Raw genomic sequence first — 17335 nt, forward strand, 5'->3', positions numbered from 1 at the left:
GTATTGGATTTCTAGAGCTCTTCTGTAGTCCTAATTATATTTATAGTTTTCTTACAACATTTCAGGGATCTACGAAAGGTTCCATCTATTACTATGAACCTTTCTTGGAGTGCTGTTGATAGGAGATATTAGGAAACATGAGTCTTTGAGTACATGACTAGTTTCAGCCCCAGCTTCTTTTGCTGTCACAGTGGTGAGCTGCATCTTGTGAGATTCATTCTGAACATTCAAAACATTCATGAAATCATGGTGAGCTCTTCTTCAGATTCTTCCCTTTTTTTTCTTCTTTTTGGTACACTAGAATAATCTCAATTTCCCTCTAATCAGCACAGAAAGCAACTTACATTCTCTAATGCAATGGTCTTTGGAATTTGTGACTCGTATATGATGGACAGGGCATATTTTAATAGCCAGAATGTTTCATTAACTAGAACACTGTTTTGCAAAAAACTAAGATAATAAAAGTATGACTTTCATATCTCTTCCATGTCACTTTCCTCTTAAATTTTACCTTGCACCCCTAATTGAATCCCCTGAATTGCCATTTTACTTCATCTTCAGAAAGCCAGTTTTCTCAACCTTCTGGTTTATTGATTTTCTTTAATTACCCATCTATTTTGGACAATGCATTTTGCTGTTGTTACTGTTTTTAAGGATGAAAGAGATTTTAATATGTGGCCTGCCAAGATGCAGGAACAGATGGAAAAGAAGACCTTGCAAATGCTGGGAAAAGAGTTGACAGAGGAAGCAACCATGAGTAGATTCAGGTGGATACAAGAAGGAACAGTAAATCAGACTGAAAGACATCCATGCCGTAGAGAGCCCTCAATGATAGTTATAAAGAGGAAAACATTTATTAACAATTTTGTGTGTGTGTGTGTGTGTGTGTGTGTGTGTGTGTGTGTGTGTGTGCATGCATGCCAGTACCTGGATGTGAACTCAGGCCTTGAACTCTTGCTTGGCTTTCTTCTTCACTGCTGGTACTCTACCTTCTGAGGCACATCTCCAGTCCAGCTTTTTGCTGGCTAATTAGAAATAGAGTCTCACAGACTTTTCTGACTAGACTGGACTTGAACAACAATCCTTCACAACTCAATCTCCTAAGTAAATAGGGTTACAGGTGCAAACAACTAATAACTGACTTTGTGTTGTATTTTTTTTGAGAGGATGAATGGGCAAATGGAGGAAGTTAGTCTGAAGTTGGAGTTTTAGCGCATTTTCTGATGTAGGAAATAAGATATGTATCCCCTGAAAGCAATGGCCTTAGGCAGAAACCTAGTAGGCCTAGCTTTATTTAGAAATGAAAACTTTTCTGGGAAACTCATGGGCATAATTATTAGATCTGTTGAGTAATTCAAGCAGTCCAGCACTTGGTGAGTGTTTGGGTGGATGTGAGGGAAAAACTGATGAGAAACTTTTAGTCATGGAGGCAGGTAAAGTCTCCTGCAAAAGTGTCAAGTTAGGAAAATTGGAAATGAGCTAGGAACTAACGTGCTAAAGAGAACAAGGGTGAGTCTATGATTTTAGTGATATTATAATTCTGATCTACAAGTTGTAAATGTTGATACTTTGTGGACTCCAGCGACCTTGAAAATGTCATTAGAAGTTATTGTCTGGCCATGCGATAAGTGCTTCATTTATAGGTTTACTATTCAAGTTCTTGCTACCCTACACAATCCTAATAGATATGACCTACTGCTCTTCCATCTTCATATTCTCTGCACTCTGTGCCCAGGACAGGCGCTTTCCTGGCTGGTTCCAAGGCTATCAAGATGTATTATCAAAGAAATAGTCTACATACCTGTTCTGTTCTGTCTCTCAACTCTGTGTCCACAGACTCCAGAGGCTCCTCGGCTCTGAAGTTCAAGAATAGGAGCAGAAGAATCTTCTGTGACAGATAGTGGGGACAGTTGTCTACTGATGCCACTGTGTGAACTGGGGCAGTTGGCTCCGGGTTTACATCGAGGGACTGATGATCTGGAGGTACCTGGGGAAACAAAGTGTGCACCAGCTTGAGAACTTCCTGGAGGAAAAGCTGCAAACAAACGTCAGCTTCCTTAGCAGTAAAGGATATGAAAACACCAATCACAATCACAAGGCTTTGCTAATTCAATAAAAGGGGACTAGAGAATTCTAAAAAAGGGACTATTAGTCTATAAAAGGGACTTCTGGGAAGAAAACACTATGTTGGCAAGCTAGGTTTCTAAGACTTTTTTTTTTGAAAAGTCTGTTAACTAGAGATGAGCATTAGGAAACAAAGCTTGGATGAACATTGTATTCTGAATTATAACTGTTAGCAGAGCCAAATAATTCATCATCAGGAAAGCAAAATGTTATGTTTTACTTGCTCCCACTATTGCTCCTTCAAGTTGTCCAATGCCTAAGCACTGAAACTGTCAATAACATCTATGGAATCTACTATATACTCTTTTTTTGCCAATCAAGACCAGAAAATGATTTCCCAGCTGCCAAACATCTGACATACACAAGTTTAAAAACAATTCTTTAGGGGCCAGGAGTTTGGCCTAGTGGTAGAGCGCTTGTCTAGCATGCACGAAGACGCGGGTTCAATTCCTTGGTACCACATATACATAGAAAAAGCCAGAAATGGTGCTGTGGCTCAAATGGTAGTACTCTAGCCTTGAGAAAGTCCAAGGACAGTGCTCAGGCCCTGAGCTCAAGCCCAGCAAAACCACCAGCAAAAACACATAGAAGAGTGTAGCCTAGATAAACATGTTAATTCTGGGCTGGCATTGTGACCTATTGGTAGAGTGTTTGCCTAAACAAATTTCTGGGTTCAATTCCTCAGAACCACATACACAGAAAAAGTCAGAAGTGTAGCTGTGTCTCAAGTGGTAGAGCACTAGCCTTCAGAAAGTTCAAGGACAGTGCCTAGGACCTGAGTTCAAGCACTAGGACTGGCAAAAAGAAGTGTTAATTCCATGGTTTAGGCCTCTCTCTGTCAAGGCTACAAGCTTGTCTTATTTTCTTCCCTCTCTTTCCTTTTTTAATCTTGGGGGGAAAAGTAGTAGTGGTGTATAAAGATGAAGGGAGCCATGTTATCTCTGTTAAGTGTCTCAAGTTAGTGTTATTAAAAATTTATTATTATTTAAGATTGGATTTAAAAATTTTTACATGTACAAGTAATCAAAAAGTCAATAGTAGCACCCCATATGGATTACTGCATTTTAAATTAATGTTGTGTTAATATTGTTATAAAAGTGTGAAAAATACTGAGGTTCTTATTTTTTAATTCCCAAAATGTTTAGTGCAGCTTTCACAGCTATGTTTCAAATTGAATAGTTCAAATTCAATGGCAAAAGGGTAAGATTCAGTGAACTCTCAATTATTCATGTTTTCTGAGAGAGACTGATGCTCAGATACTTTAATTGCCTTTTTAAAAAATTTATTTTTGAAGTACCTTCTATGGTTTGTTTTCACACAAGGCACACCTTTTCATCATTTCTTAGGTTAGTGTCAGGTTTCCTTTAATGATCGCTCAGCAATTTCAAGTGAACAGAAAAATGTCAGAAAATAGGTTTATGGCAAGATGGGGTTGAGATAAAATATTGGCTGGCAACTTATGTATATACCTAGCAATTGTTGGATTGTCTCATAGGGCTGGGAGTTGAAGCCAGAGGCTCATACACATTAGACACATGATTGACCACTGAGCTACACTACCAAATGTAAGTGTATTTGAAAGTAACACCAGTGTTTTTCTTGCTTTCTTGTTTTCACTGAACAAGCGTGTCCTAGCTTTTGTACCTTCCATTCTTTATGAGATGTGATCCAATGCCTTTTGCTACCTGGGTCCACTGACTGGTATGTAGAAGAGACCTAAGAATAGTTCACATACTGGTGAAATCTTAACATTGTCCTAAAAAGGCCAGATTTGGTCTTCATGGCCAGGCCTAGAGGCATAGTCAGGGCTTGGACCATGAAACAGTCATCTCCAGTCTTGGAAATGAAGGCACTGTCCCATTCTACATGGTCTCATACCATTCCATTAATATAAAGCCAGTCATAATAAAAAACAAATATTCAGAATATTCTGTATCTCTTTTCTAGACCACGGCAAGTATTTGTGTAGAAGCAGAGATTGAAAATTCAGCTAGCATACAGTGCTCAAACTTCAATGGGGTTAGAAAATAAATTATATTAGGAATGATAGGCTAAAGTCATTAATCAAGCAAGGTGGTCCTCTTAACCCCATTAGAGACCTCATTATTGGTATTTTCCAAGGCAGAGGATAAGATTTCTTCCTCTGCAGTGGTTGGGCTCTGTATTCTCCCAAATTTTAGGTGGTTTAGCAAATAACAATTAATCACCTATGACTTGGTAAACATTATGTCAGAAGCACAGTCAGGCAAACCAAGAATACACAGTCCATACTGACAAGAATCTACAAGTCTGTATTATAGTCAGAGACGCACAATCAATTAACCACAATTTTAAGTAAACTTTGGACAACAATGAATGAATTGATTCTCTCCAAAGCCTAGAGCAGGGAGACTCTCTGGGAGGTTACATCAAAGATGGCATTATACTAGGCAGAGTTTTTGACCCAGAAACAGGCTGCAAGGCAGAGAAAACTACAGGAACATATATTTAAATAAGTAAAGTTTATAGCATAAGGCTTACTAGCAAGGTAGAATCAATTCCCAGATGCCAAAATCTGAATATAAAAGAGCATGCAAATCCCATCCTCCAATTTTTACCTGTTACTTGAAAATGGGATTGCAATCTAATTGAGATCCAAATAAAGTATAGTGCTGAAGAACCAGGTAAGCTTCTTGGTAAGGATCTGGGTTCAGCCATGTCCAACAGCAGATACTGAGCCAGAAGATGGTTACAGAATCCAATGCTCCTGCTTTCTCTTTTGCTAGGGCCACCATGGAGGTGTGTTCGCATTCAGTGGCTCAGAGGAAGTCCTCAGTAAGTACAGAGGAATAAAACTAATAATGAATATGTAAACAGACCTGACTACTAGTATAACTTCACAAAGTAGACCTTCATGCATTTGAATGCTCCTTAATAGGTGTAAGGGGGAAATGAGAGGTCTGAATAGTATAGTAAACAGATGATAGCACAACTAAGATGTTCCTAAACCTCAGAAACCTGGGGTGTGGCGGAAGGGGATCGTCGCCCGCACATCCTCCCTGCTAGGTACCAGCCTCCTTTCTTTTTCTCCTGACTGCTAATTGTCTTTCCCTGCAGAAAATTTGGGGCTTCTAAGTTTTCATTTTCACAGCTTTAGGCTTCTGAGAGGAAATTATGTATCCAGAATAGAAATCCCCAAGGAAAGGTATCATATATTGCACTGACCCCTTGCCCAACTTCTGTGATCAAGACTGGAAATACTGTAACAGACTGCATTTCCCAGGAAAAGTTGGGGCAAATGGGACAGATGGTACCTTCATTGAAGATCCACTCCAGGATTTCAAACAGAAAGGGAAAAGAAGAACCAGTCACCCAGTAAATCAATTGCTCACATGCAGTGAGTGTAAGCTATGGTTATAACAACTTGAAAAGCCAAGCTGATAAAAATTCTCTATGGGTAACAAAGTGAGATACTGTAACAATATGAGATAACCAAGGGACAGCAAAAGAGATGAGAGATAACATAGTACCTTAAGGACAACAACCATTCATTATATGGCTTTTGTTTCTATATCCTAGAGGTCCTTTCATTTGGCATCATACTACATGGCCTTATGTATCAAGGTTTTGCTCTATTGTAAATCTCTGCTAGGAGAGCCCAAGGTTTCTACTGATTATGACAAATGAGGGAAACCATTGAGCCTATTTGGTTATTTGAAATTGGATAGGGAAGGGGGGAAAACAAGATGAGGTGTGGGGGTGGGAGGAGGGAAATGGGGACCAAGACATGTGAAAGGGTATCAATGTATGTGAATTAATATGAATTAATGCACCTTCTATCTGGAAAATATCATGTAACCCTTCTAGTAATTACAATAAAAAATATATAAAAAAAGACTTTCTAAAATTCCTCTGTGTGTGTGTGTGTGTGTGTGTGTGTGTGTGTGTGTGTGTGTGTGTGTGTAGTGTGTGTAGGGCATTAATCTGAAGTTCCATTCAAGAGCCTCATGAATGCCAAGTGCTGTACCACCGAGCTACACATCAGTCCCACCTAATTAAGTTAGCTGTGAGGCATTTAACAGGTATCTACAAACTGTCTTTCCAGAATATGGAAACAAGAGGTTTATCTTGTGTGATTGTTGTTCTTAATGTACTAAGTTATTTCTCTTCTCTTTTGTTGCCCTTTAGTTAATCTCATATTGTTATTGTATCTGACTTTGTTACCTGATATATTCTATATATGTTTATTTGATTATTTAAAATAGGAAAGGGAAGGAGGGAAAACAAGATAATTGGAAGAGGATGGGGGAGAGAAAAATGGGGACAAATACATGAGAAGGGGTATCAACATGAGAAGTAATGCACCTACTATCTGATGAATGTAACTGTAACCCCTCTATATATGACAATAAAAAAGAAATAAAAAAGAAATGAAAGCACTAACTCCTTATTTGAGATTTTTAAAAGTCAGAAGAAAATATTGGTACCTCTGTCCCTCCTTTCTAGCTTTCTTTATGCCTAGTCACTGTTACTTTAGCTCCTTCACAATCCAAAATGACTGGACTAAACTGCTGGGTGATACCTTGATGAAAAGAATTGAAATGATCTCCAAGCCAAAAGATCGGCAGAGCCTCTCAGGACAAACCATCCCTCAAATGAAGACAGACACCTATAACAATGAGGCTGTACCTGGAGCAGAAGTCATGAACTTGTGGAAACTGGATTGCTCTCCCCCAAATAACTGACTACTTTTCTTTAGAAACCCTCACAACACCAAAACTGATGGCCAGTCATCATGCTGTCAATAAGATTATTCAATTAAATAGCCTTTTCACACACAAAAAAAATTCTCTATGGGACAGGAGTGGGGCCTAGTGGTAGAGTGCAAGTACGAAGCCATGAGTTCAATTCCTTGGTACCACATATACAAAAAAAAAATAAAGCCAAAAGTGGCACTGTGGCACTAGCCTTGGGAAAGCCCTAGAATAGTGTTCAGACCCTGAGTTCAAGACCCAGGATTGGTTAAAAAAAAAGAGTTTCAGGGGACTTAAAAAATTCTCTAGGTATTCATAAAACCCTGGGAATGGAAATCAAAGTGCCTAGTAATTTCCCTGTTGACAAGGGCAAGATGATTTGGAAGATTTCCAAGCAAACTCATAGGCCCTACCATTAACTTTCAGCTCCTAGAGACACCAAATGTCAAAGCACAATACTAAAGACGGAGCTGGAGACTTTATCATAACTTTCCTGAAGTGGTAGGGCGAGTCTCATGTATAAGATAGACGTGATGCCCTAATATAAAGTCAGGGATATGGAAACATAGAAAGCCAATACTACAATCCAAGGGGTGAGTGTGTGTATGTGTGTGTGTGTGTGTGTGTGTGTGTGTGTGTGTGTGTGTATGAGGTGTTGCTTTCTGACATTCTAGACCACCTCACACTATTTCATTACAAGCTATGTCACTGTAAGTCAATCACTTGATCTCTCTTTATCCTTACTCTTTCTGCTCTGAAGTTAAATGACTGGACAAACTGATTTCCTCAGTAACTAGTTTTCATTGACTTGAAGACTTTTCTAGTAAGCACTTATGAATTGTGTTTAACCATAAAACTGTTTATTTTCAACTAAATTGCACAGTTATTTTTATTAGTGGGTTCCAGAAAGAAGAGAGAGAAAATGGAAATTAGCATAATTTACAAAATGGTGGTCAAGAACTAGGGCCCTCAGCTAGATGTTTTTCTAAACTGCCTACCTCAGCATCTCCTGGGAAATGATCAGCTATGGGAATGCTCACTACCATCCTCAGAGCTACAGAGTCAGAATATCTGCAGTAGAACATGGCATGGTTTAAGGAGCCTTTAGGAGGACTCCTGTGCAAATTGAAGTCTGGGAAATACCCTGTTTGAGAGATTACAGGGGGGTGGGAACTACTCAAGTTTAAAATCAACTCCATGGTATGGAGAGGAAGAAATGCTGGTAGAACAGGGTTACCTCGCTTGGGACAATTTCACCCCTCCCCTCACTCTCCCAGTTTTCCCCTCTCATCTCTACCCATAGGTTGTACAGTTAATTTTCAACGTGGTGTCTAGTGAGTACCATTGCTGCATTTGTTCAGTCTTTGTTCTTCCCAACCAAACTCCTAAAGATCAAACTATAAAATTAGCTTTGACTATCTAAATTAAGTTTTTTATTTTTTTTCTTTGACAAGGCCATGAACATTTTTTTCTTGCCAGTCCTGGGCTTATGCTCAGGTCCTTGGGCTTTCTCAAGGCTAGAGCGCTACCACTTGAGCCTCAGCACCACTTCCAGCTTTTTTTTACCCTATGTATGTGGTACCGAGGAATCGTACCCAGGTCCTCCTGCATGCCAAGCAAGCACTCTACCACTAGGCCAAATTCCCGGCCGACCATGAACTTTTTCATGAAGGTATTATAATCACTGAAGAAACACTGAAAACAAAACTAGATCTCTGGATTTTTGGCTTGGTGATGAATGACAGTCCTCATTATCTAGTATTTTGCCTTACTCAAAAATATTAGGTGAAAAGTTATGTTTCAACTTTATAAAAATCATGTTTTATTGAATTGTCTTGGCAGCACAAATTCCTTTAGGTAAGATTATTACCCATAGTGGGTAGATTTTCACCCAAGTCTACATGGGTTTGCCTAAAGGTTACCTCAATTTTCAGACAGCAGCCTTTTGAGTATCTAGAATCACAGACATGAGACATGAATTCCTAGCTTTACTTTGAGTCTTGAATGTTTTTCAAAGATCCGTGTTAAAGGTTTGATTCCAAGGGAAGTACTGTTAGGAAGCACTGGAATCTTTAGAAGGAGGTTCTAGCTGGGCACTGGTGGCTCCTGCCTGTAACCCTAGCCACTCAGGGGTGAGATCTGAGGGTCATGGTTTGAAGCTAGCCTGAGCAGGAAAGCACATGAGAGCCTTATATCTAATACACTACTCAGAAAAAGCTGGTTTCTTGTTTGGATGGATTTGACAAAGTATTTATAACACAGCCTCTTAATTCAATGTTTGTCCAATACCCCATTCCAAATCAACGAATAGATGTGTGGCTATTGGCCTAGTTTTGTGGTAAGTCATCAATTAATCTTATCCCTGCCTACTGTGTGCCTAAATAGTGCCTTAGCCCTTAGCTAAATACAGGAAAAAGCAAGAAGGCAGAGTACTTGCCCTCATTTTGTTATGGTCCAAGAGGGGAAAAGCCAATTACACAAGTAATTTCTTTAAAGAGCACTAACTGCCAGGTGGGTGGACAAGCTTTGCTCTGGGAGCCAGTTCACTACATAGCCCCTAGCGAGCACTAATGGTCCACGAATATCCCCTCTTTGGGGAAATGGGCTTTTAAACACAAGCCTATGGATCAGTTCACAAAATATTTATTCCTTGTTCATGGGCAGACACACATGCCATGGTACAGGTAATGCTGTGAGCACACACATTTATCACTCAGGGGAAGAGGGCAAGTCAGTGTTGGCAGCACTGCTATTTTTAAAGCCACAATTGAAATAAAATTATGTACAGGTTTCTGCCTCCAGAGATAACAAGAGAAGCTCAACAACCATTATTGTCACAATGGTCACACGTACCTATGCCTACTAGGTGGGTGGGGAGAAATAGTCCTTGAGCTTAAACCCACAATGGAAAGTCCTGATTCCACACATATATTAGCCTCTTTCCCCTGTACCTAAGCTCCCTTCTCTCTTCAGAGTCTAGTTCAATGGCTACAATAAATTACCTGGGGCTGAAGGGTAATTTACTGTCATGAACTTCAGTGGGGAAATGCAAAAGACTGTGTAGCATATGGGAAGCTAAGGAAAGAAAATGGGAGAGGGTGGCCAAGTTACAAAGTGACTTTAGTCACATATGGTGGTCATTATTGACTTTGGGAAGGGTATGGTTGCTGGAGACGGGTGATAGAAAGCCAAGCTGGCATTACTGAGACAGGTGAGGGACACGAGAAAGAATGTGTAAGAAGCATAGACAGATGACCTATTAGAAAGAATGGAACTACTTTCTCTTTTTTTCATATATTTTTTATTGTAATTAATAGAAGGGTTACATTATATTCACCAGATAGAAGGTGCATTACTTCACATACATTGATACCCTTTCGCATGTCTTGGTCCCCATTTCCCTCCTCCCACCCCCATCCATCGTCTTGTTTTCCCCCATTTCCTATCCAATTTCAAATAACCAAATATAAATATATATAATATATCAGATAATGAAGTGAGATACTATAATAATATGAGATAACCAAGGGACAGCAAAAGAGATGAGAGATAACATTGTACATTTAGGACAACAATCACTCATTATATGGCTTTTGTTTCTATATCCTAGAGGTCCTTTCCTTTAGCATCATACTATATGGCCTTGTGTATCTAGGTTTTGCTCTATTGCAAGTCTGTGCTATGAGAGCCCAAGGTTTCTACTGATTATGACAAATGAGGGAAACCATTGAGCCTATATTCCTTTGAGTCTGGCTTACTTCACTTAATATGATTTTTTTCTAAGTCTTTCCATTTCCTAACAAATGGGGTGAAGTCATTCTTTCTGACAGAAGCATTGAATTCCACTGTGTACAAATACAACATCTTGTTGATCCACTCATCAACTGAGGAACATCTGGGTTGGTTCCATATCTTTGCTATGGTAAATAGTGCTGCAATGAACATCGTTGTACTAGTGGATTTAGTATGTCCTTGTTTCTGGACAATTGGGTAAATGCCAAGTAGTGGAATTACTGGGTCATAGGGGAGCTCTATGTTTAGTCTTTTGAGGAACTGCCATACTCCTTTCCATAGTGGTTGAATGAGTTTGCACTCCCACCAACAGTGTAGTAGTGATCCCTCCTGGCCACATCCCCTCCAGCATCTGTTGTTATTAGTTTTCTTGATCCTGGCCATTCTAAACGGAGTGAGGTGGAATCTTAGAGTTGTTTTGATTTGCATTTCTTTTATGTCCAGAGATGTCAAGCATTTCTTCATGTGTCTATAGGCCATTTTTGTTTCTTCTTCAGAGAAGACCCTCTTTAAGTCTTTGGCCCATCTTTTAATGGGATGGTTGTTACTTTGGAGATTAGTTTTGGAGTGATTCAATTTTTTGAGCTGTTGGTATATTTCAGATATGAGGCCTTTCTCTGTTGTATGAATAGTGTTCCTAATTAATTTACTAGCTATGTCTTTTGCCCTACAGAAGCTCCGCAATTTAATGCAGTCCCACTTAAGAATGGAACTACTTTCTATGTAGTGCAGAGATTTTGAAAACACAGACATAGTGTTAATTTCAGTAATAGTTGCATGGAGGTGGAGATTGGCACATACACAGACGAATGGGCACCTGAGCAGGTTGGATGGGTGGTAGGTAGATGGAAAGGTGGATGGATAAGGGGAGAGTGGAGGGATGGATGAAAAGTTGGCATAGCTAGACAATTCAGGTAGTTTTGTTAGAAGAAAGACAACACTTTATTTTATGAAGGATTCATAAAAACCAGGCATGGGTTTGTGATTTAATGGAAATAATATTAAACTTTCTTTAAGCTCCTCAAAAACTTCCTCCCCAGAATGCAGGGAACTGATTTGGCATGTTTATTGCCACCCCTGCTCTCAGGGTCGTTGCAAATATTCAATCAAAATTCCTATCATAAGAATCATTTCTTGGCTCAAGATGAAGACGAAATGATAGTACAGTAGCTGATGTTCTTTTGGTAAGCAAATAGGAGTAAATTATCTCCTCAGAGAACAGTATTCACCCATGCGAGGCAAATTACAGCAGCAATACAAGTGTTAGGAAGCTTAATGTGCTATTACTGGCAGTGGAGTACAATATAAAGTTTTTCTCTATAGATAGAGCTTTTGCAACTTGTTATGCATGTTCTTCTCTTGAAATCTGAAAATTATCTGATGGATGGACAGGTAATTCTTGTTGTATTCTATCTGGAAGATGATGAAATTTCACCTACATTGGCCCTGGAATGCAGTCAAAGATGCTGTGTGATTGTCATTGAAACTTTTCCTTGAATCTCTCTCCCCTTTCCTTAGACTGGTATTTCCCCATGTGAGGCCCATGTGTTCTCACTGCCATGACCAAAAAAGAATCTCTTCAGGAGAAGCCATCCACTATCAGAGAAATGGGAGAGCTCAGCACATGTGAAACTCAGATGCTAATTGTCCTTTTTGCTGCTTATTTTTGATTATTATTATAAAGGTGATATGCAGAGGTATTACAGTTACATAAATCAGATCATGACTCTATTTCTTTTTGGACAATGTCATCCTTTCCCTTGCTGTCTCCCAGTGTTTCCTTCTTGTCCCCACTCACAAGTTGCATAGTTCATTTCCAACATCGTGTCCAATGAGTGTCATTGCTGCATTTTCACCCTTTGCTCTCTATTTCTGTGTGTTTTTGCCTTCTATTTCTGTGTCACCCACTTATCCTTCCAAAGACAGATAAATGAACAAACAAGACAAAAAGCAAAATATAAAACAAGGGGAAACCCCTCATGTTTCCATTTCCTGGAGCTCATTTTGATAAGTATTATTTTATGTAATCTGAGGCACATAGGTATTGTGCCTTTGTGTTCCTCCCCTAAGAATATCCTCCTTTGGTTTTGCCAAGTGTGAATGCTTAGAGCTCTGTATTATTTATCATGATGGGTATATTTTTTATCTGGCTCCCACATAGGAGGGAAAACATTCACTGTTTGTCTCTCTTAGCTTGGCTGACCTCACTTTGTTCTAGATCCATCCATTCCCTGCAAATGTCATAGCCTTATCCTTTCTAACGGCTGTTTAAAATTCCACTGTATATAAGTACCACATTTTTTGGATCCACTCCTCTATTGTAGAGTATCTGGGTTGCTCACATAACTTAGCTATTGTGAATAGTGCAGCGATAAAGATGGATGTGTAAGTGTCTGTATGGTATTCTGGCCTGTGATGTTCTGGGTAGATAACCAGAAGCAGTATGACCCAGGTGGCTGGATGCAGGGAAGGCCTATGTTTAGTTTTTTTTTATATTTGTTTTCTGTTGTTTCTTTTTTTTCTATTTTTTACTGTAATTAGTAAAAGGGTTACATGATATTTGCCAGATAGAAGGTGCATTAATTCACATACATTGATACCCTTTCACATGCCTTGGTACCCATTTCCCTCCCCCCCCACCCGTCTTGGTTTTCCCCCCTTCCCTATCAAATTTCAAATATCCAAATACAAATAAATTCAATATATCAGATAACAAAGTGAAATACTATACCAATATGAGATAACCAAGGGACAGCAAAGGAGATGAGAGACAACATAGTACATTAAGGACAACAATCATTTGTTATATGGCTTTTGTTTCAATATCCTGGAGGTCCTTTCAATTAGCTTCACATTACATTGCCTTATATATCCAGATTTTGCTCTATTGCAGATCTCTGCTAGTAGAACCCAAGGTTTCTACTGATTATGACGAATGAGGGAAACCATTGAGCCTAAGTTGCTTTGAGTCTGGCTTACTTCACTTAATATGATTTTTTCTAAGTCTTTCCATTTCCTAACAAATGGGGCGATGTCGTTCTTTCTGACAGCAGCATAGAATTCCATTGTGTACAAATACCACATCTTGTTGATCCACTCATCAAATGAGGGACATCTAGGTTGGTTCCATATCTTTGCTATGGTGAATAGTGCTGCAATGAACATTGTTGTACTAGTGGATTTAGTATGTACTTGTTTCTGGATGGTTGGGTAAATGCCAAGTAGTGGAATTGCTGGGTCATAGGGGAGTTCTATGTTTAGCCTTTTGAGGCACTGCCACACTGCTTTCCATAGTGGTTGAACAAGTTTGCACTCCCACCAACAGTGTAGTAGTGATCCCTCCTGGCCACATTCCCTCCAGCATCTGTTGTTATTAGATTTCTTGATCCTGGCCATTCTAACTGGAGTGAAGTGAAATCTTAGAGTTGTTTTGATTTGCATTTCTTTTATGACCAGAGATGTTGAGCATTTCTTCATGTGTTTATAGGCCATTTTTGTTTCTTCTTCAGAGAAGACTCTCTAAGTCTTTGGCCCATTTTTTAATGGGATGGTTGTTACTTTGGAGGTTAGTTTTGGAGTAATTCAATTTTTTGAGTTGTTGATATATTTTAGATATGAGGCCTTTGTCCGTTGTTTGGTTGGTGAAGATCTTCTCCCACTCTGTAGGCTTCCTGATTGGTTTACTAGCTATGTCCTTTGCCATACAAAAGCTCTGCAGTTTAATGCAGTCCCACTTATCCAGCCTTTCTCTGATTTGTTGTGATTCTTGGTCCTTATTAAGAAAGTTTCGACCTGTGCCAAGGAGGCCTAGTGTATCTCCTATTCCTTCATGTAATGTTTTCAGTGTGTCAGCTTTTACCTCCAGGTCTTTGATCCATTTGGAGTTAATTCTAATGCAAGGTGACAAAGAAGGATCCAGCTTTAGTTTTCTGCAGGTGCTTAACCAGTTCTGCCAGCACAACTTGTTGAAGAGGCTGTCTTTCTTCCATTATATTTTTTTGGCTCCCTTGTCAAAGATTAGATGGCCATAGGTCTGTGGTTTAATATCTGGGTCCTCAGTTCTATTCCATTGGTCTTCAGGCCTGTTCCTGTGCCAGTACCAAGCTGTTTTGATAATTATAGCTCTGTAATAGAGTCTAAAGTTTGGAATTGAAATTCCTCCAGCGCTGTTCTTTCTGCTAAGAAGTGTTTTTGCTATACGGGGTCTTTTATTATTCCATATGAAATTTTGGATTTCCTCTTCTATTTCTTTAAAGAATGGCATTGGGATGTTGATGGGTATTGCATTGAATTTGTAGATAGCTCTTGGCAAGATTGTCATTTTCACAATGTTGATTCTTCCAATCCAGGAGCATGGGAGGTTTTTCCATTTCCTTAGTACTAGAATTCCTAGCCAGTGCAATAAGGCAAGAAGCAAGCATAAAGGGGATCCAAGTAGGGAAAGAGGAAATAAAACTATCCCTCTTTGCAGATGACATGATTCTGTATTTAAAGAATCCTATAGACTCTACTCCCAAGCTCCTTGAGCTGATTCAAAACTTTGGAAGAGTAGGAGGCTATAAAATCAACCCTCAAAAATCAACTGCCTTCCTTTACGCCAACAGTGAGAGGAACGAGGCAATAATCAGGAAAGAAACTCCTTTCACAATAGCCTCAAAGAAAATAAAGTACCTAGGAATTAGCTTAACTAAGAATGTAAAGGACCTTTTTGACGAAAACTTTAAAACCCTAAAAAAGGAAATTAAAGCAGAACTATGTTTAGTTTTTTGAGGAACCTCCAGACTGCTGTCCAGAGTGGTTGTACTAATTTACATTTCCGCTCATAGTGAAGTAGGGTTCCTTTTCTCTCACATCCTTGTCAGCATTTGTTGTTCGAATTCACTATGTTGGCCAATCTAACTGGGGTTAGACATGGAATCTCAGAATTGTTTTGATTTTCATTTCCTTCATGGCCAGGGATACTGAGTATTTCCTCATGTTTCTTTGCCATTTTTTAAATATATTTTTTATTGTAAGTAATAAAGTGTTACATGATATTTGCCAGATAGAAGGTGCATTAATTCACATACATTGATACACTTCCACATGTCTTGGTACCCTCCCCCCCACCCCCCCACCCCCCCACCTCTGTGTTGGTTTTCCCCCCTTCCCTATCAAATTTCAAATAACCAAATACAAATAAATTCAATATATCAGATAACAAAATGAGATACTGTAACAATATGAGATACCCAAGGGACAGCAAAGGAGATGAGAGATAACATAGTACATTAAGGACAACAATCATTCGTTATATGGCTTTTGTTTCAATATCCTGGAGGTCCTTTCAATTAGCTTCATACTATATGGCCTTATGTATCAAGGTTTTGCTCTATTGCAGATCTGTGCTAGTAGAGCCCAAGGTTTCTACTGATTATGACAAATGAGGGAAACCATTGAGCCTAAGTTCCTTTGAGTCTGGCTTACTTCACTTAATAGGATTTTTTCCAAGTCTTTCCATTTCCTTACAAATGGGGCGATGTCGTTTTTTCTGACAGCAGCATAGCATTCCATTGTATACAAATACCACATCTTGTTGATCCACTCATCAACTGAGGGACATCTAGGTTGGTTCCATATCTTTGCTATGGTGAAAAATGCTGCAATGAACATTGTTGTGCTAGTGGATTTAGTATGCCCTTGTTTCTGGATGGTTGGGTAAATGCCAAGTAGTGGGATTGCTGGGTCATAGGGGAGTTCTATGTTTAGCCTTTTGAGGCACTGCCATTCTGCTTTCCATAGTGGTTGAATGAGTTTGCATTACTACCCCAACAGTGTAGTAGTGATCCCTCCTGGCCACATCCCCTCCAGCATCTGTTATTATTCTTTGCCATTTTTATTGCTTCTGTGAAATCTCTCTTTAGTTTCTTTGCCCATTTAGTGACTGGGTTATTAGTTTGGGGAAGGGTTAGTTTCTTGAAGTCCTTGTGTATTTTTGGTATTAGGCCTTGGCTGGATATATTGCCAGTTAAAGATCTTCTCCCAATCTGTTGGCCGACTTCCTTGCTGCTGTTTTTATTATTTGCCAACCATATTCATTGAATGAAACATTTACAGAAGGCACTTCCTAGGTATCACACACTGAACTTAGCTATGTAGACTGTAAACAGGTCAAAGAGAGCTCACAATATACTACAGCAAAAGGCTGGAAGATAGATGAATTATCATTCAACGTGCAAAGTACTAATGTAATGAAAAATCTTGGGCTTAATGGAAACAAGATGAGCAGAACCCTGAGCCTGGAAAAGGAGAACTATTATTAATATCTAGAGGTAGAAACAACAACACCTATGTGGCAAATCATTTCTTAAGAACCTAATTGAAACTTGAAGAAACTTGACATGAATCAAAGTTTGTCCAAATATCTCCAACATCCATGCCTAGCACAGGAAAATGAGAATGGAAGAAGCAAATAGTGGATGTGACATTCAGGGGTGATGTCCCAGCATTCACTATGGCACACAGTGTCAGGAATGATGCGTGATGCCCAAATTACTCACCGCCTCAGTCCACAGAGGGAGCAAACACTGAAGTGTGAATGCAGTCTAATTAGGGTAATACATTAGCAAGTAGTTATAAATTATCCATATTATGAAGAAAGTAAGAGGCAGTAATGGAAGGAATAGCATAGATGTGTCCAGTTAGGA

General features: G+C 39.2%; 1 protein-coding gene across 1 annotated transcript in view; it reads right to left on the reverse strand.

Annotated features, from left to right (window-relative positions):
• Slc35f4 (solute carrier family 35 member F4) overlaps positions 1–17335 on the reverse strand; it is a 205007-nt gene that overhangs the window by 31201 nt on the left and 156471 nt on the right. The window contains exon 2 of the mRNA XM_090344184.1: positions 1802–1987. Coding sequence (XP_090200310.1) covers positions 1802–1987 — 186 coding nt within the window. The remainder of the gene's footprint in view (positions 1–1801; positions 1988–17335) is intronic.

Source organism: Megascapheus bottae, chromosome 14, assembly GCF_031878675.1.
Source record: "Megascapheus bottae isolate mThoBot1 chromosome 14, mThoBot2.hap1, whole genome shotgun sequence".
NCBI lineage: Eukaryota > Metazoa > Chordata > Mammalia > Rodentia > Geomyidae > Megascapheus > Megascapheus bottae.